The sequence below is a fragment of the Bos indicus genome, chromosome 2 (assembly GCF_029378745.1).
Source record: "Bos indicus isolate NIAB-ARS_2022 breed Sahiwal x Tharparkar chromosome 2, NIAB-ARS_B.indTharparkar_mat_pri_1.0, whole genome shotgun sequence".
NCBI lineage: Eukaryota > Metazoa > Chordata > Mammalia > Artiodactyla > Bovidae > Bos > Bos indicus.
In genome coordinates, this window is record NC_091761.1 from 36,574,012 (window position 1) to 36,597,963 (window position 23,952).

A 23,952-nucleotide genomic window follows, 5' to 3' on the forward strand; every position below is an offset into this window, starting at 1 on the left:
AGAAAGGCATTAAGTGTGAGTACTCTTCTGTAAGAATAATATTTTCAAGGAACCAAAAACACATCTGGATCTTATGCCCATTCTCAGGAAGTCAAACAACACTACTGCTGCTGCTAAGTCGCTTCAGTCGTGTCTGACTCTGTGTGACCCCATAGACGGCAGCCCACCAGGCTCCCCCGTCCCTGGGATTCTCCAGGCAAGAACACTGGAGTGGAAAAAAAAAGAAAATAACACTGGAGTGGGTTGCTATTTCCTTCTCCTATGCATGAAAGTGAAGTCGCTCAGTCATGTTCAACTCTTAGCAACCCCATGGACTGCAGCCTACCAGGCTCCTCCATCCATGGGGTTTTCCAGGCAAGAGTACTGGAGTGGGATAAGTCATCCACAGAGACCCAATCAATGAACTGAATAGCACGTGAGATGAAATTCATTAAATATTTCAAAATAAAACCATGTTATGAGCCACCATCATCTATCAGGGACTTAATCCTGCAGGCCAATGGTTTTAAGACCTTTGAATTTCAAAGATCAAAAATACTTTTCAAGTTTTAATTTAAAATTTAGAAAGAACTTCTATTTCTGACCCGTAAATCTAAAATAGCAAGTAGCACCTAACCTCATCCCCAGTCTTTTTAAATGGGCATTTTATAAGCTCCTAAAACATGAACACACTGGGCACAGCAAACACCCTTTGCTGATAACACAAGAGACAATTCTATACATGGACATCATCAAATGGTCAATATCAAAATCAGACTGATTATATTCTTTGTGGTCAAAGATGGAGAAGTGCTTGTACAGTAGCAAAAACAAGACTTAGAACAGACTGGCTCAGATCATTAGCTCCTTACTGCAAAATTCAGACTTAAATAGAGTATGGAAAACCACTAGGCCAAGCCCATTCAGACATGATCTAAGTCAAATCCCTTATTATACAGTAGAGGTGAGGAACAGATTCAGGGATTATACCTGGTAGACAGAGGGCCTGAAGAACTACGTACAGAGGTTTTAACAGTGTACAGGAGGCAGTGACCAAAACAATCCCAAAGGACATGAAATGCAAGGCAAAGTGGTTGTCTGCGGAGGCTTTACAAATAGCTGAAGGTCCAAATTTCTCTACAACGCTGTCAACTCTTAGTACTGTCTCACTTGTTTTATTTTAGCCATTCTAGTGAGTATGAAGTGGTGTCTCATTAAGAGTGTACATTTGCATTTCTTAATGGCTAATGATGTTGAGCATCTATTCATGTGGTTCATTGGCCATTTATACATCTTCTGAAAAATGTCTGTTCAGTTGCTCTGCTCATTTTAAACTGAGTTGTTTTTTTTGTTACAACCTAAAGGTTCTTTATATAGTCTGGTTACAAGTTCCTTGTCATATGGCATATGCTTCACAAATAACTTCTCCCATTTTGTAAGTTGTCTTTTCACACTCTTCATGGCATTGCTATGGGCTTCCCTAGTAGCTCAGCTGGTAAAGAATCCATGCAATGCAGAACCCGGTTAGATTCCTGGGTCAGGAAGGTCCCCTGGAAAAGGGATAGGCTACCCAGTCCAGTACTCTAGGGTTTTCCTGGTGGCTCAGACAGTAAAGAATCTGCCTACAATGCGGGAGAGCTGGGTTCAATCCCTGGGTTGGGAAGATGCCCTGGAAGAGGACATGGCAACCCAGTGCAGCATTCTTGCCTGGAGAATCCCCATGGGCCAAGGAGCCTGGTGGGCTGAGGTATACAACGATTTCACAAAGACAGAGCTGAGCGACTAAGCAAATGGATATATGGCATTTCAGTTCAGTTCAGTCACTCAGTCACGTCCAACTCTTTGCAACCCCATGAACCGCAGCAACCAGGCCTCCCAGTCCATCACCAACTCCTAGAGTCCACCCAAAGTCAGGTCCATTGAGTCAGTGATGCCATACAACAATCTCATTCTCTGTCGTCCCCTTCTCCTCCTGCCCTCAATCTTTCCCAGCATGAGGGTCTTTCCAAATGAGTCAGCTCTTCGCATCAGGTGGCCAAAGTATTGGAGTTTCAGCTTCAGCATCAGTCCTTCCAATGAACACCCAGGACTGATCTCCTTTGGAATGCACTGGTTGGATCTCCTTGCAGTCCAAGGGACTCTCAAGAGTCTTCTCCAACACCACAGTTCAAAAGCATCAATTCTTCGGCACTCAGCCTTCTTCACAGTCCAACTCTCACATCCATACATGACTACTGGAAAAACTATCATAGCCTTGACTAGATGGACCTTTGTTGGCAAAGTAATGTCTCTGCTTTTGAATATGCTATCTAGGTTGGTCATACCTTTCCTTCCAAGGAGTAAGCGTCTTTTAATTTCATGGCTGCAGTCACCATCTGCAGTGATTTTGGAGCTCAAAAAAATAAAGTCAGCCACTGTTTAACCATCTATTTGCCATGAAGTGATGGGACTGGATGCCATGATCTTAGTTTTCTGAATGTTGAGTTTAAAGCCAACTTTTTCACTCTCCTCTTTCACTTCCATCAAGAGGCTTTTTAGTTCCTCTTCACTTTCTGCCATAAGGGTGGTGTCATCTGCATATCTGAGGTTATTGATATTTCTTCTTGCAATCTTGATTCCAGCTTGTGCTTCCTCCAGCCCAGCATTTCTCATGATGTACTCTGCATATAAGATAAATAAGCAGGGTGACAATATACAGCCTTGACGTACTCCTTTACCTATTTGGAGCCAGTCTGTTGTTCCATGTCCAGTTCTAATTCTTGCTTCCTGACCTGCATACAAATTTCTCAAGAGGCAGCTCAGGTGTTCTGGTATTCCCATGTCTTTCAGAATTTTCCAGTTTATTGTGATCTACACAGTCAAAGGCTTTGACATAGTCAGTAAAGATGTTTTTCTGGAACTCTCTTGTTTCTTTGATGATCCAGCGGATGTTGGCAATTTGATCTCTGGTTCCCCTGCCTTTCCTAAAACCAGCTTGAACATCTGGAAGTTCACGGTTCATGTATTGCTGAAGCCTGGCTTGGAGAATTTTGAGCATTACTTACTAGCATGTGAGATGAGTGCAATTGTGCGGTAGTTTGAGCATTCTCTGGCATTGCCTTTCTTTGGGATTGGAATGAAAACTGACCTTTTCCAGTCCTGTGGCCATTGCTGAGTTTTCCAAATTTGCTGGCATATTGAGTGCAGCACTTTCACAGCATCATCTTTTAGGAATCGAAATAGCTCAACTGGAATTCGATCACCTTCACTAGCTTTGTTTGTAGTGGTGCTTCCTAAGGCCCACTTGACTTTACATTCCAGGATGTCTGGCTCTAGGTGAGTGATCACCCTATTGTGATCATCTGGGTCGTGAAGATCTTTTTTGTACAGTTCTTCTGTGTATTCTTGCCACCTCTTCTTAATACCTTCTGCTTCTGTTAGGTCCATACCATTTCTGTCCTTTATTGAGCCCATCTTTTCATGGAATATGGCATTTATTGACTCACTAAAGTTTTTAATCTGTTATGTCCAATTAACTTTTTTGCAATCATTATCTCAAGAGACTAAGAACATTCATATGAAATTAAAAAGTGGATGAAGCGCATGAAAAGACAACTTACAGAATGGGAGAAAATATCTGTGAATACACTAAAAATCACAGAGTTGTACACTTTAAATGGGCAAGTCATATGCTATCTGATTTATATCTCAATAAAACTATTATTTAATGAATGTTATCTACCAGACAATGCTTAATCATGAGAAATAATGTAATGCACAGTAATGAAAGTACAAGTCCAGAATAAAATGGTCTCCCTTGGTTTCTTATTTCCATGAATCAATACCTTATCTGAGATGACTAACAGTTCCTTCCTTGAAAATTTTCCGTATCATAAGCAACAACTAAAAACTCTGACCTCTTCTTTATACAGTCTTCTCTATCACTCACCATTCCCCCTTTTAGACTAAACCGCCAAGCATTGCTTCCTTTTCCGTATGAACAAAACACTTTATAGATTTGATTGTGTTTCCTTGTGATCTCGACACCCAAACAAGGGCCCAAGATTAACTTTCAGTTCAGTTCAGTCCCTCAGTCATGTCCAACTCTTTGCGACGTCATGAACTGCAGCACGCCAGGCCTCCCTGTCCATCACCAACTCTCGGAGTTCACTCAAACTCACGTCCATCGAGTCAGTGATGCCATCCAGCCATCTCATCCTCTGTCGTCCCCTTCTCCTCCTGCCCCCAATCCCTCCCAGCATGAGTCTTTCCCAATGAGTCAACTCTTCGCATGAGGTGGCCAAAGTACTGGAGTTTCAGCTTTAGCATCATTCCTTCCAAAGAACACCCAGGACTGATCTCCTTTAGGATGGACTGGTTGGATCTCCTTGCAGTCCAAGGGACTCTCAAGAGTCTTCTCCAATACCACAGTTCAAAAGCATCAATTCTTCAGCCCTCAGCTTTCTTCAGAGTCCAACTCTCACATCCATACATGACTACTGGAAAAACCATATCCTTGACTAGACGGACCTTAGTTGGCAAAGTAATGTCTCTGCTTTTGAATATGCTATCTAGGTTGGTCATAACTTTCCTTCCAAGGAGTAAGCGTCTTTTAATTTCATGGCTGCAGTCACCATCTGCAGTGATTTTGGAGCCCCAAAAAACAAAGTCTGACACTGTTTCCCCATCTATTTCCCATGAAATGATGGGACCAGATGCCATGATCTTCGTTTTCCTACTTTTTCACTCTCCTCTTTCACTTTCATCAAGAGGCTTTTTAGTTCCTTTTCACTTTCTGCCATAAGGGTAGATTAACTTTAGAATACTGCAAGGGCTTACAAATCTACCAGTTAACTCTGACCCACTCTCAGCATTTTATCTGTATCTTCCTGATTGCATTTAAAACTTTTCATTTTCTTATCTGATTGTGTGTGCTTATGTATGTATGTATTTCCTTGGAAACTGTGTACCAGATAAACAAATCAAAAGAAACAAAAAAAGAAAAAGGTTAATGACAATTGGTTATTTTAACTGTTGAAAATATATACTATGCAAAATATGCCATTGTACCAAGCTTTGTAACAGTTAATATATAAATTAGAAAACGATGTAAAAACCTAGAAGTTCCATAAAAAGCCTCTTTTATTATTTCATATTAAAAAAGCAATCTCTCCACAAAGCAAAAAGTGGGATTAGAGGTTGCTTAAATTACAGAAAAAAATAAAAATAATGACATATTCACAGAATACTCCCGAATTTTCAAGCATCTGTCCTTGTGTATTTAAGATTAAAAATGAAAAATGTTCTGCAAAATGTCAAACACTGTACAAATAAGGTATTTTCACATCATTCGATCCATAACATAAATGATCTAGTATGCCATCACCTGACCCTCCTTTCTGAAGCTTCAGGTTCACTAAGTGCAGTAAAGAAGGGGAGTGTTATGTTGCAGACAGTTTTGAGTCAGAAAATACCAACAAATAACCAAAAATGTTCCCTTTGATAGTCAAAGGTCTCTCATTCATTAAATACATATCTTGTTGAAAAATCATGTGATAATAATCTGATATTATATTGTCCCCTAAGGGTATTTATCATCCATTTAAACCAATGGCAAAGTCAGGAAATGGTAACAGCAGCAATAACAATCATTATAACCAGTTAACATTTGAACTCTTACTAGGTTCCAGGCACTGTTGTTCTAAGTGCTTTACACCTAGTACTTCTTCCAATTAAAACAGTAACTGTATGAGAAAACCACCCTTATTATCATTTCACATAAGAGGAAACAGAAAACTACTTTACTCAGAACACAGGAATTTCAGTTTCTAAATAAAAACTATAACAGCAAAGCAATCTGGAAACGTTCCTGTAACCCACTGGGGGAAAAAAGACCAAAAGCCACTTAAATAACTGAAAAACATAAAGGAAAACTCCAAAATTTACAAAACTGATTAATCTTATTGAGTCAATAAAACATTTACTTTTTAAAAAAATGTTTGCATTTGTTTAACTTCCACAGTCAAAGTTTAGACTTTCGGAATAATCTATGACATGAGTTAGGAACAAGCTGAAAACTCTGGAAATAGTATTTTAAAGGGATGTCAATAAATTTTCTAAATGTATTCAAGACTGTTAGTCTTGTTTTACAGTCTGTGTTCCTCACTAATCATGAAAAACCGGACACAGATCAGCAGACAAAATTTCCTCAAGACTATATTAAAAAAAACAAATTCTGTGCTCTTAATAAGTCACAATGAGGGACTTCCCCGGTGGTCCAGTGGTTAAGAATCCACCTTGCAATGCAGGGGATGTGAGTTCAATCCCTGGTCAGGGAACAAAGATCCCACATGCCGTGGAGCAACTAAGCCCACCAGCCACAACTACTGAGCTCCTTTACCACACCTAGAGAATCTGTGCGCCACAAGATCCCAAATGATTCAACAAACATCCTGCATGTCACAACTAAGACCTGACACAACCAAATAAATAAATATTAAAAAAAAGAGTCACAACCATTTAACCTACATTTCCAGCAGAATGAAAAACATGTGATTCTGGCAAGAATACTCCTGCCTAGTTACAGAGTAAAACAAATACATTGTCAAAACAACATTTAAAATAAAACATTAAAATAAATAAACAGTACATACAACATTAGCAAGCTGGCAGTAGATATGGGCATTTTAGAGAAATTACCTTATTTGATTTGTATAAAATGCTTATTACTATGCAGAAATGCTTCTAAGTGACTTCTGTTAATAGAATATATTGCACGATATATAAATATTAAGACACAAATAAACATTTCCACTAAAGGATTCTCTTTAGAGTCTGTTACCAAGACTTTTGCAAATCATATGTGACCCAATCAGGTTTTCAGTCAATAATGCAATAAACTTAAATATGATAGGCAAGATAAACTGAATTAAACCTACAATCCATGACTCGAGATTTATACCATTTTAGACTACAACCATTGTTACAACACTAATAAGCTACTTTTTAAAAAAAACGCTATTAGTCTTAATGAAAATTAGCTACATAAAAGGAACTTATGTCACTTTATGTAAATTATGAATCAGTCAACTCATTTCTAACCGTAAAAACCCCATAATTCATATAAAAGAATGTTAGTGATGTATCTTCATCAAAGAAAAGCCTATTAATTTAAATTGATACTTAAATGTTTTTAGGTTAATAGGTTTGCAAGTCTTTGGAAAGGATGAACATTTACATATGATCACAATTCTTTATAAAAAGTTCCGAAGTCCAAAAAGTTTGAAAAACATCAAGTTTTTGCTACTTAATGTGGTACAGTCCATCAGTGTGCAGAAATATATTAATGTTTTGATTACAGGATGCCTCAGATCCAGCTGAGGTGTTAAAAACACACTCTACTACTTTTCTGAAATCCAGAAAATAATATGGCTCCAAGGACTTTGAAAATGAGACTGTATGTACACATATTTCAAATTAAGATGTTACCTGATATTCCGAATCCAGTCGAAAGGAAGAGTCCCTTGAGTGATAGGTATCATTTAAACCACTTCCTCTGCTTCCAGACATCAACCTAGCACTTAAAGAGCTAGCAGGTTGAACAGAAATTCTTCTTGGAATCCTTGAAGGTTTAGACTCCATTCTTAAGGTTTCCTGTGAAATGCAGATTTTGATTACTTGCTTTGGGAAAACACTCAAACCTTTGATTCTTAATCCTCTCTAAAAGATCAGTTCAAAATCAAGAATTAACCATGCAAATTAACTAAATCTGGTATGGTAAACTGTGAGACTATCATCCTCTCCTTCTACAAGGCAGAGAGGTCTGAAGTTGATCAAAGGTTCCCACTGTACATAAAATGAAACAAACATGATAAAACTGGTGATGCAAAACCTCCATTTATTCTTTCCAAATCTTGAACTCTTTCCTTACTCAATTTTATCTCTACATAAAATACCACAGGAATGAGCCTCTGACTCTTGCTATTTCTGTTCAGTTCAGTTCAGTTGCTCAGTCGTGCTCGACTCTCTGCGACCCCATGAATGGCAGCACGCCAGGCCTCCCTGTCCGTCACCAACTCCCGGAGTCCACCCAAACTCAGGTCCATTGAGTCAGTGATGCCATACAACAATCTCATTCTCTGTTGTCCCCTTTTCCTCCTGCCCTCGATCTTTCCCAGCATCAGAGTCTTCCCAAATGAGTCAGCTCTTTGCATCAGGTGGCCAAAGTATTGGAGTTTCAGCTTCAACATCAGTCCTTCCAATGAACACCCAGGACTGATCTCCTTTAGGATGGACTGGTTGGATCTCCTTGCAGTCCAAGGGACTCTCAAGAGTCTTCTCCAACACCACAGTTCAAAAGCATCAATTCTTCGGCGATCAGCTTTCTTCACAATCCAACTCTCACATCCATACATGACCACTGGAAACACCATAGCCTTGACTAGATGAACCTTTGTTGACAAAGTAATGTCTCTGCTTTTTAATATGCTATCTAGGCTGGTCATAACTTTCCTTCCAAGGAGTGTCTTTTAATTTCATGGCTGCAATCACCGTCTGCAGTGATTTTGGAGCTCAAAAAAATAAAGTCAGCCACTGTTTCCCCATCTATTTGCCATGAAGTGATGGGACCGCATGCCATGATCTTAGTTTTCTGAATGTTGAGCTTTAAGCCAACTTTTTCACTCTCCTCTTTCACTTTCATCAAGAGGTTCTTTAGTTCTTCTTCACTTTCTACCATGAGGGTGGTGTCATCTGCATATCTGAGGTTATTGATATTTCTTCTTGCAATCTTGATTCCAGCTTGTGCTTCCTCCAGCCCAGCGTTTCTCATGATGTACTCTGCATATAAGATAAATAAGCAGGGTGACAATATACAGCCTTGACGGACTCCTTTTCCTATTTGGAACCAGTCCGTTGTTCCATGTCCAGTTCTAATTCTTGCTTCCTGACCTGCATACAGGTTTCTCAAGAGGCAGGTCAGGTGGTCTGGTATTCCCATGTCTTTCGGAATTTTCCACAGTTTATTGTGATCTACACAGTCAAAGGCTTTGACATAGTCAATAAAGTAGATGTTTTTCTGGAATTCTCTTGCTTTTTTGATGATCCAGCAGATGTTGGCAATTTGATCTCTGGTTCCCCTGCCTTTTCTAAAACCAGCTTGAACATCTGGAAGTTCACGGTTCAAGTATTGCTGAAGCCTGGCTTCGAGAATTTCGAGCATTACTTTACTAGCATGTGAGATTAGCATTCAATACTCATACTGTAAGCATTAGCTATACTGTAGTATTTTTACACTCCTTAACACAGTATGCTCTCACAGGACTTTGTACATGCTTGCAAAGTCTATATAGTCCCCATTCAATTACTGAGCAGAGCCTTAAAACAAGATCAAGCGTGCTTCTACTTTGCACATACTTTTATTAACACATCATACTACATGCTATAATTTGTTTTCCTGCCTCCCCTTCTCAAAAGTGAGAAAAATTTCTAAGTTTTCCAGGCTAAACATTCCTCAACACATGCCAAGGGTCACCATTAGTTACATTTTATTTGCCAACATTTGCTGGATCATCGAAAAAGCAAGAGAGCTCCAGAAAAACATCTATTTCTGCTTTGTTGACTATGCCAAAGCATTTGACTGTGTGGATCACAACAAACTGTGAAAAATTCTTAAAGAGATGGGAATACCAGATCACCTGACCTGCCTCCTGAGAAATCTGTATGTAGGTCAAGAAGCAACAGTTAGAACTGGACATGGAAAAACAGACTGGTTCCAAATCAGGAAAGGAGTACGTCAAGGCAAGGCTTATTGTCTTGACGAACTGTCACCCTACTTATTTAACTTACATGCAGAGTACATCATGAGAAACGCTAGGCTGGAAGAAGCGCAAGCTGGAATCAACATTGCAGGGAGAAATACCAGTAATCTCAGATACGCAGATGACACCACCCTTATGGCAGAAAGTGGAAGAAGAACTAAAGAGCCTCTTGATGAAAAGTGAAAGAGGAGAGTGAAAAAGTTGGCTTTAAACTCAACATTCAGAAAACTAAGATCATGGCATCTGGCCCCATCACTTCATGGCAAATTGATGTGGAAACAATTGAAACAGTGAGACTTTATTTTTGGGGGCTCCAAAATCACTGCAGATGGTGACTGCAGCCATGAAATTAAAGACACTTGCTCCTTGGAAGAAAAGTATAACCAACCTAGACAGTATATTAAAAAGCAGAGACATTATTCTGCAAACCAAGGTCCATTTAGTCAAAGCTACAGTTTTTTCAGTAGTCATGTATGGATGTGAGAGTTGGACTATAAAGAAAGCTGAGTGCCAAAAACTTGATGCTTTTGAACTGTTGTGTTGGAGAAGACTCTTGAGGGTTCCTTGGACCGCAAAGAGATAAACCAGTCAATCCTAAAGGAAATCAGTCCTGAATATTCATTGGAAAGACTGATGCTAAAGCTGAAATTCCAATACTTTGGCCACCTGATGGGAAGAATGGACTCCTTAAAAAGACCCTGATGCTGGGAAAGATTGAGAGCAGGAAGAGAAAGGGACAACAAAGGATGAAATGGTTGGATGGCATCACCGACTCAATGGACATAAGTTTGAGCAAGCTCTGAGAGCTGGTGACGGACAGGGAAGCCTGGCGTGCTGCAGTCCATAGCGTTGCAAAGAGTCGGACACGACTGACCAACTGAACTGAACTGATATAAATGGATTCTTACAACATTTACTCTTTTTCTGTCTGGCTTCATTTGCTTAACACTATATTTGTGAGGTTAATTCATTTTGTGGTTTATGTAGCATTCCACTGTATCAATACACCCAATTTATTTGTCTTTTCTTCTCTGGGTGAACACTGGATTGTTTCCAGTTTTAGGCTATTACAAGTAAGTGCAACTATGAAAACCATTTTATGAAGTAAAAACAAAACAAGAAAAACTTGCAAAGTTTTTCTTGGAAAAACATTTACAATGCACAGTCTGTGAACAACTGAGATGACACCAGCCATGAGAGTAAAATGAGAAGGGCAGAAGAAAGTAACAGTAAAAAGAAATCACAATAATGTCTTCAACTTGTCCCAGTTACCACTTTCAAGATCAAAAATCATTCTCTTATTTTTCTGGCAGTGGACTGAAATCAATGTGCTTGACTTCCCTGACACGCAGCCTAAATAGTAACATCTGCTGTTTTAAAACATTCAGATTTAAGCATTTAAGTTCAAAATACCTAATTCAATTCATTAACTTATCAACTAAGTTTTAGATCAATCATATGGCTCTACCTTAAAAGCTACTACTAAAAACTATCTGTCAAAAACATGGTATCAACCAATGATGGGAAAGAGGATAAAGAGAGCTAAGACATCAACAAAACGAAAGGGCTATACTACAGTAGGAGATATACCACAAACACGAAAAAGATAAAAACACAAGCCCAGTATCGATTAGAATTATTCATCTAAGAATATCTAGTTGAGGAACCAGAGAAAAGCTATACTTTGGAACATGATTAAATCAAAGATAGCTTATCAGAAAAGATCAGTTTTGAAGTCCCAGTTAAACATGAGAAGGTTATCTTTTTATTTACCTATTTGGTCCCTTTTCCCAAAACCCCTGTAAAGTGACAGTTGATGAATCCAAAGGCTTTAACTATGAAAAGAATAGGAAAAAGGATCATAAAAGGCAAGAGATTTCAATGTAATTTGGAAAATCAAAAAAAGTTGGAGGAGAGGTAGAATAATTCAGGAGAGGATAATATTTCCTAAGCATTTTTACAGAAAGGTAGGAACTGGAAGCAGAGCAGTAAGCTGTAGCATCCTAGAAAGAATCATGATTTGGAGATACAAGATACCACAATAAAGGGATAATGCATGGAGTTGCTGAATTAAAATCTGTACTTGAAGTAGTAAAACCTCCAGTTCTTCCCACAGCTCCATTCTTTCAAAAAATAGGGTATTTATTCTTTGGAGAATAAGGAACTTCCTTGTAAACCACCAACCCCTCCCTCAATATACAACCAACTCTGCAAAGGTTAAGTATAAGGAATAAAAGAAAATCTACATACTCAAAGTTGAGACCCAAAACCTCTCTTTTCTGATGCTGTTTCTACAGTGCTGTCAGAAAACCAAACAAAAATACTAGACACTTCTGGATACTGCTATTTGGAATGCTTTCAATTACAAAGCTAGCTTGTCATTTTACCATCCTACCCAAAGTGAAATCCACTAGTAACCATGAATTTCTAATCACCTTTTTTAGTGCTTCCCTCTAACAGACAAACACCAAGATCACTGTGTATCCAAAAAGACCAAAGTAAACAACAACAACAAAAAAGGAACTCAGAGGAAATCTGGGGAAAGAAGCTAATAAGTTACTACTCTCAAAAGGAGCAAAAGACATTCATTATAAAGTAATGGAGGCTTCAGAAAGCAACCAGTATAACGAACAGCTTATGGAAATTCAAAATGCTATATGCTTAAAAAAAAAAAACTATACACTTAAAAAAAAGATATGTGATACACTGAAATAAATCCAACAGAAGAGTTGGGAGTAAACTCAGGACACCTCCCAGAAGTGGAAACTGTAACTCAAAAAACAGAATTGTCCAGGGGAGTTACTGATCATTTGACTGTAAGTATGGTTATAGAGAGAGAAAAAAGAAAATGGAATAGATTACCAAAAAATTGAAAAAATTTTTCTACAACTGAAGGACATATATCTCCACATTGAAAGCGGTCAAGTGTAGCTGGCAGGATCAAAGAATGAAGACCAACACTAAGCACCATTTATCACCTTGAAATTTCAGAACACCAGAAATAAAGATACAATAATTTACAAGAATGGAAAAACGGGTCAAATACAAAAGAAATCAGAATGGCTTCTTAATTACAACTTTAAAAACTCTGAGGACAATAAAGCAATGCCTGTAGTACTGAGAAAAAAAAATTTGCACTGAACCCCAATCTAGAAACTAAATATGAGGTGGAGAAAATAATATTCAGACATGAAAGATTTTTAAAAACAATCAAATGACAAAACTACAGGAAGTTAGTTAAATGAAAAGCAGGTCCTAGGAAAACCAGCATGTAAAGAATTAAAGAACCAGACACAGAACCTAGGAGACAGGGTTCTTTGATGTCTCAGTGGTAAAGAATCTGCCTGCAATGCAGCAGACACAGGAGATGCTGGTTTGATCCCTGGATCGGGAAGATTCCCTGCAGAGGAAATGACAACACTCCAGTATTCTTCCAGGAAAATCCCATGAACAGAGAAGCCTGGTGGGCTACAGACCATGGGATCGCAGAGTGGGACATGACTGAGCACTCTTGTGTGTGTATGTATACACACACATGTATATATATATATAATGCACTGAAAAATCATGAACACATCATTTAGAAATATGAAGGTAATTCCTATAACAGCTAAAAGTTAAGGATAGCTGCCTACGGAAAGTGGACTGGGAAAGAGGTAAAGGGTGAGGCAAAGGATTGCTGTTTTTCTTTTAAGCAGGATGACCGTATTTCCTGGTTTGCTGAGACCAGTTTCAGTTTATGGCAAGAAAAGTCCTAATTTGTGCTCATTATCCCTGGGCAATTATTAATAGTACTTGTGTTGTCTCTCAAAAGTGGCCTGGTTTGAATGATAAAGCATACAGTCACCTAACGTAAATCTTTCCTACCTTCAGCTTTTTATAAACTCTTTATATATCCATATAAATATTTGTATTTAAAAAGTGAATTATGCATCAGACATTTAAAGAAGGCATACAATAGTAGAAAGAATACTAATAGTTAAATAGTGACACACAAAAGCCCATGAAAGATTTAACAAGTAGCAGATTTGTTATTTTATCAAGAAGACTATAAAAATATTAAACAAGGGACTGTATTTGTTGAGGATTTTAAACAGGAAATATGTTTTTAAAAAGAAACAGGCCTACAGTTGGTTCTTTAACAACAATGCTTCTTAATCATACTTATCGTGGTTTACTTTGACTGTGTCTATACTTAATTCTTACCTGCATACTTACTTGCAGAATGAAACTAACCTAGTAGGAAATCTCTAAAAACAAAGCTCTTGGGAGAAGGCAAAGAGGCAGAGTCCTCCGAGACCTGTAATTTATACTGCACAAACTATTTTTGGAACCTTGTCTACATAAATTGATTGAATTTTGACAATGTAGGTGTTACCAGAAAACTTATATAATTTGGTTGTGTAAGCTGTAGGTCAAAAGCACAAAAAATAGTAAAAAAATAAAATGTGCAGTCCTTGAAAAACTTCTATCAGACCACTTACAAGGTACTACGAGGGATCTTCTCAAGTTCGTTCATTCATTCATTCAAGTAGTTTTTCACATGCTTACACGTCCTAAGCACATTAATTAATACTAAACAAAGGGATGGAGAGAGGGGACAACACTGAACCTAGTGAGATAATGACTATAAAGAAGCTGTGGTCTAGGAGGGAACAAACTACATAAATAACGATGTAACTTAAAATAGCTATAAATGCTCTAACAGAAAGAGTATAAGCCAATCAAGCTGGAAAAAAGTATCCTGAAGCTCAAGGCTTTTAACCAAATATAATGGCCTCTTACTTTCCTTCTGTCATTACCCGTGCATGCTAAGTTGTGTCTCTTTGCAACCCTACGGTCTGTAGCCCACAAGGCTCCTCTGTCCATGGGATTCTCCAGGAAAGAATACTCGAGTGGGTTGCCATGCCCTCCTCCAGGGAATCTTTCTGACTCAGGGATAGAATCTGTGTCTCTTACATCTCCTGCATCGGCAAGCAGGTTCTTTACCACCAGTGCCACCTCCGAAGCCCTTGTCACTATGCAGTTTCTTTAAATATATATTTCTTTCAGTTTGATTCCAGAGTTGGATAGTTGAGGTCTTTTTCTTTCTGGTGATAAGATAAAAACATCAGCAGGGCTGATTTTACAAATATATGACCACTTATGCAAACACATGAGGCCCTGTGTTTCATTAAAAGCTCCACTGTTGACATCTGAAAATCATTAATACTTTAGAATGTGAACTTGTATAAGTCAAGTCAGATAGCATAGTGGAGCACGAGCTTGAGCAGAAGCGATATGTGCCTGTCTGCCATGTCCTGCCACTCAATCTGTATTTAGCACTCACTGCTATGAAGCTTCAGTCATTAACACACTTCGATTTTTACTCTGAGTTGCACTCGTATCCTAGGCATCTGGATCAACTGGACTTGGGTGCTCATGTTCCTTATCAACACATCTATCTCTGAGTAAGATGAGGCACTGACTGCTCCAAGAGGTCCTATTTTTCATTCTTCAGAACTTGCTTCAATTTCAAATGCAGAAAGAAAGTAATAAACCACAAAGTCACAAAAATCTTATGATCAATATTTGAGATTTTTACTGTATTGAACTTTTCAACTTGTAAGATTCTCTTAAGTTGGTATTTAACTGCTAGTTTACCCAACTAGTCTTAATGTGACTTTTAAGTGTTCCCTTACTTTCAGGCATTTTAAGAGTAACTGGCACAAGGAACAGTAGTGGATAACAAATATTTATACCAACTCCAAAATTTATGTAGTCTGTCATCTCATAAACCTGTGACTTAACTACTACTAAAAAAAAAATTGACAGTATTTTAAATAGGTAATTTCATTCAGCTGGGTTTCATAGGAAACCTCTGTAGAGCTCTTTAAAAACAAGTTCATGTTTTTAGTGGCTGATTTCTATAAAGGAATTTTAGACCCAAAAAACACTTTCTCCTACCTATAAACAGTACAATTCAACTCTAGTCTATGGAAATAAACTTTAGACTAGGTAAAAAGCCTCAAAGAATTCTGTCATTGTCCAACATGCAAAATTGTGTGCCCAAAGTTACCTGCAAGTTAACAAGATCTCAGTCACATGCTAAATGCAACTGAAAACTTACCACACAACTTATACTAAAATACAAATTTAAACTAAATTTTTACAATGTTTTTCGGCAAGACTTTACATGAATGAGACCTACTCTAAGTATACCAACATTTGTCTCTAATAATAGCACAATAGGCCTTGTTTAAAGGGAATCTGTCATTAATCCACACATTTTCTCATTTCTCTTTAATCTTACTAGTAATGACAACACTCCCCAATCAGATTTTCAACTGTTCTCTACTACCTTAAAAATTAAGTCTAAATTCTTTACCCCAGTAACCAGAATTCTAACCCACCTTTTCCACTTAACTTTCAAATTGCTGTCGTTAAGTCACAATGTCCAACTCTTTTGCCATCCCATGGATTGCAGCCTGCCAGGCTCCTCCATCCATGGGATTTCCCAGGCAAGAATATTTGAGTGGGATGTCATTTCCTTCTGTACGGGATTTTCCCAACCCAGGGATGGAACCTGCATCTCCGCATTAGCAAGGCGGATTCTTTACCGCTGAGTCACCAGAGAACTACCATCTTAAAATAATGCGGGAGACCGGGGTTCCATCCCTGGGTTAGGAAGATCCCCCTGGAGAAGGAAATGGCAACCCACTCCAGTACTCTTGCCTGGAAAATTCCATGGACGAACTGAGGAGCATGGTAGGCTACAGTCCATGGGGTGGCAAAGAGTCAGACATGACTGAGCGACTTCACTTTCTTTCTTTCTTTCTTTCCAGTTCACCCTGGTGGAGAGGAAGTGACAGGGGTCTGGGAAAAGGAGATAAATCTTGGGACCTCCCCACCTCTAAGATTCAGGCACTTAGAGCCTGCCTAAACTCAAGAAGAATGCAAAAAACTAAGAACACCTCCTTTCCTATTGACTGTCCTCCAAGTATCTAAGAAGGTATAGCAGTTTACTGTTTAGGGAGTTACAACAGCCTTCGAGTTGTAGGCCTCTCTGTAGTGCAGATATGCAGGGCCTATAGAAGTTGAGGTTAGTGAAAGAATACTGAAATAAACCCTCCAGCATTCCAGCTTCACACTGAGCACCATGCAGAAGCAGTCAAAGAATACTCTGAACGTTCAAACCCAGCTCCACTACAGACCAACTCAATCTACCACATTAACAGTCTGACAAGATATGTCCATATCCAGGCATAAAAATTATGACCTCAGTCTCCACTGTTCTTTAATTTGTAACATTTCACCATCAATCAAAAATTTTAAGACACAAAACTACAAGGAACCAATACAACACTGTAAAACAATTATCCTCCAATTAAAAGTTTAAAAAAACAAGGAAAAGGAGGGAGGATGGAGGAAGGTTCAGGATGGGGAACACGTGTATACCTGTGGCAGATTCATGTTGATATATGGCAAAACCAATACAATATTGTAAAGTTAAAAAGTAAAATAAAATTAAAAAAAAAAACATGGAAAAAAAGTTCATCATCAAGAGATATCAATCAACAGAACCAGATGAAGAAATGGCTCTAATGTTAGCAAACTGGGAAATTGATGCATTTATCAGTAGCCTAGGCAAAACTAAGAAAACCAGAGAACTGGGAAACAGGCTAGAGGAAAACTATCCAGAATGAAGGATGGAAAAACAGATGATGGCAAATACAGGAGAGGGTTTAAGAGAAACTGAGCAAAGAGTAAGAAAGTCTACTGTACTTACAGAAGGAAAGAACTAGAGCACAAAAAATTTGAAGAGAAAGTGGCTGAATTAATAGGTGATTCTGCTTGTAAAGTAATCTCTCAAATAACATGTACCCTTTCCCATTACTCTATAGATCACTGTGTTCCCTTCTTAAAATAGTCTTGTTCAACATGTCATGAGTCACATAGTAATCATAAACCAAATGACGAGACTATCAAAAAGGCCCCAACCCCATTCATACTAATAGCCTATACCTAAGACATTCCCTTTACTTTAAATGTATATATTAATAAAGGCAATTTTTTCAAAACAGTAAACAGGATAAAAGCAAGATAAACTAAGTGCTGCCCAATTTTAAGCATATGCACCAATTTCTACTTGTAAGTACAACATTTGAGACCATGAGCTTTGAAGTCTGTCCCTTACTTGGTATGACTCCGGGCTTAGTATCACTAATGCTTTATTTTTTTCACCTACAAAATGGGAATAACAATAGTACTAATTTTACAGATGTATCATGAGCTTTACTGGCACACCGTATATAGTTAGTAAATAATAGCTAGTATTAAGCAATACCATCAGGTGGTAAAAAATTTTCATATAAACAGCTTTAGTAGGCATTACTTCGGGCCTCCCCAGGGGCTCAGTGGTAAAGAATCTGCATGAATGCAGGAGATGCAGGTTTGATTCCTGGCTCAGGAAGATCCCCTCGAGGAGGAAATGGCAACCCACTCCAGTATTCTTGCCAGGAAAATCCCATGGAGAGAGGAGCCTGGCTGGCTGTGGTCCATGGGGTCGCAAAGACTCAGACATGACTGAGTGACTGAACAGGCATTACTTTAGCTTTTCCATTATTTGAAATTTGTCTTTAACACATAGTAGAAAGATTTTTTAAAGTCATTCAGATTTTGGTACTGGAGGATAATCATTGTAAAGATAACTTATGTACCTTACTTATATTAAGCAAATGCATACAAAATTGGGGGAAAAATAGATATTATTAACATTTTACTTTATGTCTGGGTGGGTTTTCCTTTAACTTTTTCAAAATGTTTTTACTCTAACTTTGATAATTAAGGGAAACAGTTACTGGCAGATGAAAAGATATTTTTTATCTTACATTACAATAAAATCTATGAAGAACTCCTAAAAATATTTCCTTTCTAAATTGCAGCACTGCTGGTTTATACCTCTTAGTATCTATACACCACAAAAGAAGTAGCAAATTCTGGTAAATAATAAATGGGAAATAAGGTCAGAATCACTTTGCAAAATGGAGTTTAGATTATCTGAGTATGCCTTAAAAATTTTATTTTCACTATGAGAAAATTTCAAACATGCACAAAAATCAAGACAATAATAAACCTCCACATGCCAAACAATGGTCTTCAACAATTATCAACATTTGACTATTTCACCATCCTCTATTTTAAAACAAATCCCAGTCATGATATCTTTAAGAATGTCTGTTCTCAATAAAATATTCTAAGCCACTTGTGGTAAATTAAAAAGTATGGTTACAAAATACCCATGGCCCTTCGCACTAATGGTGCTGATCTGCCTGGGGAGAGGATGGAATCTATTTCCCCACCCCTTGAATGTGGGCTACCTTGTGAAATTTATTGTGACTAAGAAAGTATTAGTCATTCATCCGTGACTGATTCTTTGCAACCCCATGGACAATAGCCCTGAAGGCTACTCTGTCCACGGAATTCTCCAGGCAAGAATACTGGAGTGGGTAGCCATTCTCTTCTCCAGGGGATCTTCCACACCCAGGGATGGGGCCCATGTCTCCAGTACTGCAGGCAGATTCTCCACCGTCTGAGCCACCAGAAAGTAATGTGACACTGTATGATTTCCAAGGTTATAAGAAGTCTTATAGCTCCCTTTTTCACTCCCCTCAAATGCTGTTTTGGAATCCTCATGCCATAAAAGACCACAGTGAGCAAAGCCTAAACGTTAACCAACACCAAGTGCCTGAAGTGTGAGGGACGCCTGCCATCTTGGACCTGCTAGCCTTAAAAATCTTGCATGAGTGAATCCAGGCAAAACCAACAGAACTACCCAACAGGCACAAAGAACTGTAATAAGACTGTAAACACTAGTTTTAATCCAGAGGGTTCTGAGGTGGTGTGTTATGTAACAATAGAGCAAAGCTTACTTATTCCTTTTTCTACAATTATCATCACGCACCTAGTCTCATGAAAAATCTAATCGTTTCAGGGTCTAACTTAGACTTTTTCTTAAAATCCAGGGGAGTTACAGTCATTGAATTACCAAAAGCACAACAGTACTCTGCAATGAATTCCTGGCATGAAGATCAGAGTTATTACAGAAAATACCAATGTATTTCAACAGCCAACAGTCTCCCAGAAATATAAACATAGTTAAAAACCTCTACACGGTATAGTCTTTGTTTAAAACATCTGCTTCCGAGGAAAATTTTTTTTCTTAATGGGAAATCCTAGCATTCTATTGATATTAGTGAACATGGAGACATAAAATCTAGGGGTAGTCACAAGGAAAACACTATGAAAGCACAGAAGTTTTGGGGTCTTTAAAAAAATCCCTCTTGATTTTCAGCTGACAGGTATTTCACACACACAGATACACTGAAGTCTAAAAAAATAACTGGAAAAACTTCAACATCTTCATGAGAAAATGTTAGGTCTACGTTAGAATACTTTGAAATAATCTGTCCTCCTTTGAAGTGTATTTAATCTTTGTCAAGTTTCAACCTTCATTGAGTAACTGGAAACTATTTTAGAATTATTCTGAAACCAGCAAACGTAACACTAAAGTGAGATGATCATAACAGAGATGAAAACTAGTTTTGAAGGTTCAAGATTTCTCTTCTTAAAGCTGTTGACTAAAGGGTGTATCAGTTCAGTTCAGTTCAGTCACTCAGTCGTGTCGGACTCTTTGGGACCCCATGAATCGCAGCACGCCAGGCCTCCCTGTTCATCACCAACTCCCGGAGTTCACCCAGACTCACGTCCATCACGTCAGTGATGCCATCCAGCCATCTCATCCTCTGTCGTCCCCTTCTCCTCCTGCCCACAATCCCTCCCAGCATCAGTCTTTTCCAATGAGTCAACTCTTCGCATGAGGTGGCCAAGTACTGGAGTTTCAGCTCTAGCATCATTCCTTCCAAAGAAATCCCAGGGTGTATACCAGTAGGTAATTTCAAAACCAGGCGTTTGACTTATCTAGTCTAACCAGTAGAGCCAGAGAACTTTTGAGAACAAGAAAAACCAGCTTTGACATCAGGAGTTCAGACCAAAGAAAAGTTAAAAATTAAGACCATGAAAAGTAACCCAGCCAACTCTCAAATTATAACTTTACCCTGCCCTCCCTCTTCGGCTTCATCTTATGATTACCAAATGTATTAAAAATAGAATTTTTGTAAAATTACAACTATGAGAAAATAAACTATTTCCCTATAATCCTGATTCATTGAATTCAAGTAGATCTTAGGAAGAACTCAAAATCTTTACTCATTTTAAATTGTAATTATACTAATGTGATCAGTTTTTGACTCAGTTACTAAACAGCTAAAAGGTTCACTAGTTAAATTTAATTTGTTGGTTAAAAATGAGGTTTGCTACAAGGTTATACATTTCACTTATCCATTTCCCACTGTTCTTTATTACTAACACAATTATTTGTAGTAACAGAAGGATGTATCAAGAAACATAATTTAAAGTCATTCCTTATTTGGCTTAGGGACACAAGAGCTCTTTAATCCCAAAAGCATAGAGCACTGACCTTCTAAAACAGTACAGGTCTTTTCCCATCATACTCTAACCTTCTACTCAACTGTTTCAGCTATGGGGAACAAACTGTACATTCCTAAACAAACCATGATACCATGACTTACAGGTTCCTTACCAAACTTTTAACCATCCTTCACATCTCAGTTCAAGTAATACTTCCTATAAAAATTTCCCCCGAATTAAACACCTGTCCTCCGTGCTCCTACAATAGGAGAATGTATCAATACTTACATTAAGATAATAGTAACTGTTTACACATTAGTCTAAATGTATAATTATTTGTAATGGCTCAGACAGTAAAGAATCTGCCTGCAATGCGGGAGACCAGACCAGAGTTTGATCCCTGGGTCGGGAAGATCCCCTGGAGAAGGAAATGGCAACCTACTCTAGTATTCTTGCCTGGAAAATCCCATAGACAGAGCAGCCTGGCAGACTCCTGGCAGAGTCCATGGAGTCGCAAAGAGTTGGACATGACGGAGCGACTTCATTTCTTCATACATTAGTCTGATGATTAAACTGTGAGTTGTGCAAGGCAGACGCGGTGTCAAGCTTCTTGTAATGTAAAGCCCTAATGTAGAATCTAGTAACTAAAATACAACAAACTATCAAAAATTGTTTTACATTTTTTGATAGTTTTGCACTACTTAAAATTATTTTCCTGAAATTAAGTGGGCAATTCTTGAACATATATCAGATGAAGAGTTGTGTGAAATGGATATGTAGCTGGTTAAAAATTGGAGCTATGGATGTCTTTTTATATTCAAGCTGATTATCTTACATCTTCACATAGAACATATGTGTGTACCTATACAGGGAATCTTTGTGCTTTATCTGGGAATATTAAGCTCTCTTGCCAATGTGGTAGAAACAGAAATTACCTATACTTAAGAAAGGAATCTTTAACCATCCTTATTCCAGACCTCTGACCCACCATGCAGCTTCGAAAAAAAAGACGCAGAACTATACTTACCAACCATGCTGACATTACATCTGTGGTATGATTTAGGGCACAGAAAAAGTTGTAAAAAGTTCTTATCTAAAGTAAGAACTTTTATAAATATAATTACTATGAGCGTGAGAAGCATTCAGTAACCTATGAGGAACATATTGCAGGGAGAGTAAAATTTGAAAAATGCATGAATATAAACTGGACTTTGGTATGAATTCCAATTGTTTACATTTATCAAAAGTTCACTCTGCAAGTATGTCCCCCAGTGTGTTGACTGCTACACACACTGCTAAATCTAATTTAATCCTCACTTCAACCCTAGGAAGGTTAAATAATTCCGGCGAAATCAAGACTCAAACCCATATGTCGATCCCTAATGCCTCCTGTGTCACTGCTGTTTCACAAATGCTGTAGAGCTGTGAATGAAATACTGACCCCATTTCTGAAATACAATTTTATTTCACGGAAAAAAAACACAAAACTAGTTACAGTATGTGCCTTTTAAACAACGGTATAGCGTTTGATTTTCAAATTTAAAATTCATATTTAACTTCATCTCTTAGTTCCAGACAGAAACAGATTAAGAAACAGATTAACGCAAGAAAAAGGGAGATTTTAAAATTACTTTAATAATGAAAAATACCTAAAACATCCTACAAAATAAAAAAAAATAATAATCTTAGGAATGCAATTTCACTTCGCACTTTGCTCTTAATAGCGCCAAACGACACCAGTTGTGATCAATTTATCAGCATTACCAAGACAGAGATGTTCCTTACATATTTACATCTGCTCGTAGGAAAACAGAGTTACAGTATTTTTGGTGTGCGTACACATTCATCTTTACTACGCAGTTTCATTAAAATGAGGGAGTACTGTATTCAACTACTTGTGCCTTTTACTTCTTATGCCAACAGGTACGCTGTTAATCATACCACCACCTATTTCTATCTGAAGAACACACAGTATACTACAATACTAAAGAAATCCCAAAGTATCACGATACTCAAGACCAGGGATGATCAATGAGCAAATCTTTACCCTTACATAAAGGGCTGGCAAGGTTCCTTCAATTCGAAGTTGGTCTGGCAAAGCCCTAAATCTCCCCGCCTTTAACACTTCGATCATTAAATACCTCACTCGTGACACTCCCTGCCCGTGAGGTTCCGGAGGACCGTCCGTACCCCGATCGAAGAGAAAGCTGCCAAAGGCCAAAATCAGGGCTCAAACCCCTTCCCCTAGGCCGCCACACGTCCACAAGGAAGACGCACGGCCTGCCCCCGCCACCCGTCACAAACCCCACCACGGGACGAAAGGCCACCGGCAAAGAAGGCCTGCGCCCGGCTCGCCTTATCACCCGCGGTCCCGGATCAAGCGCCTGCACCTGGATATTGAAAGGAAGGAAGGGGCCTCGGTGTCCCCAGGCCAGCACTTCGTTTCCTCCCCTCCCCCACCCGCGGCCTCGATTGGAACCACCTCCCCGAGAGCCAGAAACCCGAAGTCCGCAGTTTATTACCCCTGCCCCTGACCTGGCACTGAACAGGGTTTGTCCCGCTCCCAGCGATCACACCGCCGCCTTCCTCCTCGGAGTTCTAGGCCTCTACCTGAAGCAGAACAGCAGACCACGAAGCACAATGGCGTCCGCCCAGCTCCCGGATCCGGCGCAGAACCAGCCTCCACCGTTAAATGCCCCTCCCTTCT

General features: G+C 38.6%; 1 protein-coding gene across 18 annotated transcripts in view; it reads right to left on the bottom strand.

The window, feature by feature from the left end:
• Window positions 1-23,948, bottom strand: part of MARCHF7 (membrane associated ring-CH-type finger 7) — a 47,479-nt gene extending 23,531 nt beyond the window's left edge. For 17 of the 18 annotated variants that reach the window (XR_011569433.1, XR_002182008.2, XR_011569443.1 and 14 more), the window contains exons 1-2: window positions 23,781-23,917; window positions 7,447-7,611 (exon numbers count right to left, since the gene is read on the bottom strand). Coding sequence is in view for 8 of the 18 variants with exons in the window: in XM_019972221.2 (XP_019827780.1) it covers window positions 7,447-7,599 (153 nt within the window). In the remaining 10 variants the exon portion in view is untranslated. Of the gene's footprint in view, window positions 1-7,446; window positions 7,612-23,780 lie in introns of all 18 variants that reach the window. The other variant, XR_011569435.1, reaches the window with a different exon arrangement.
• Window positions 23,949-23,952: the final 4 nt, after the last annotated feature.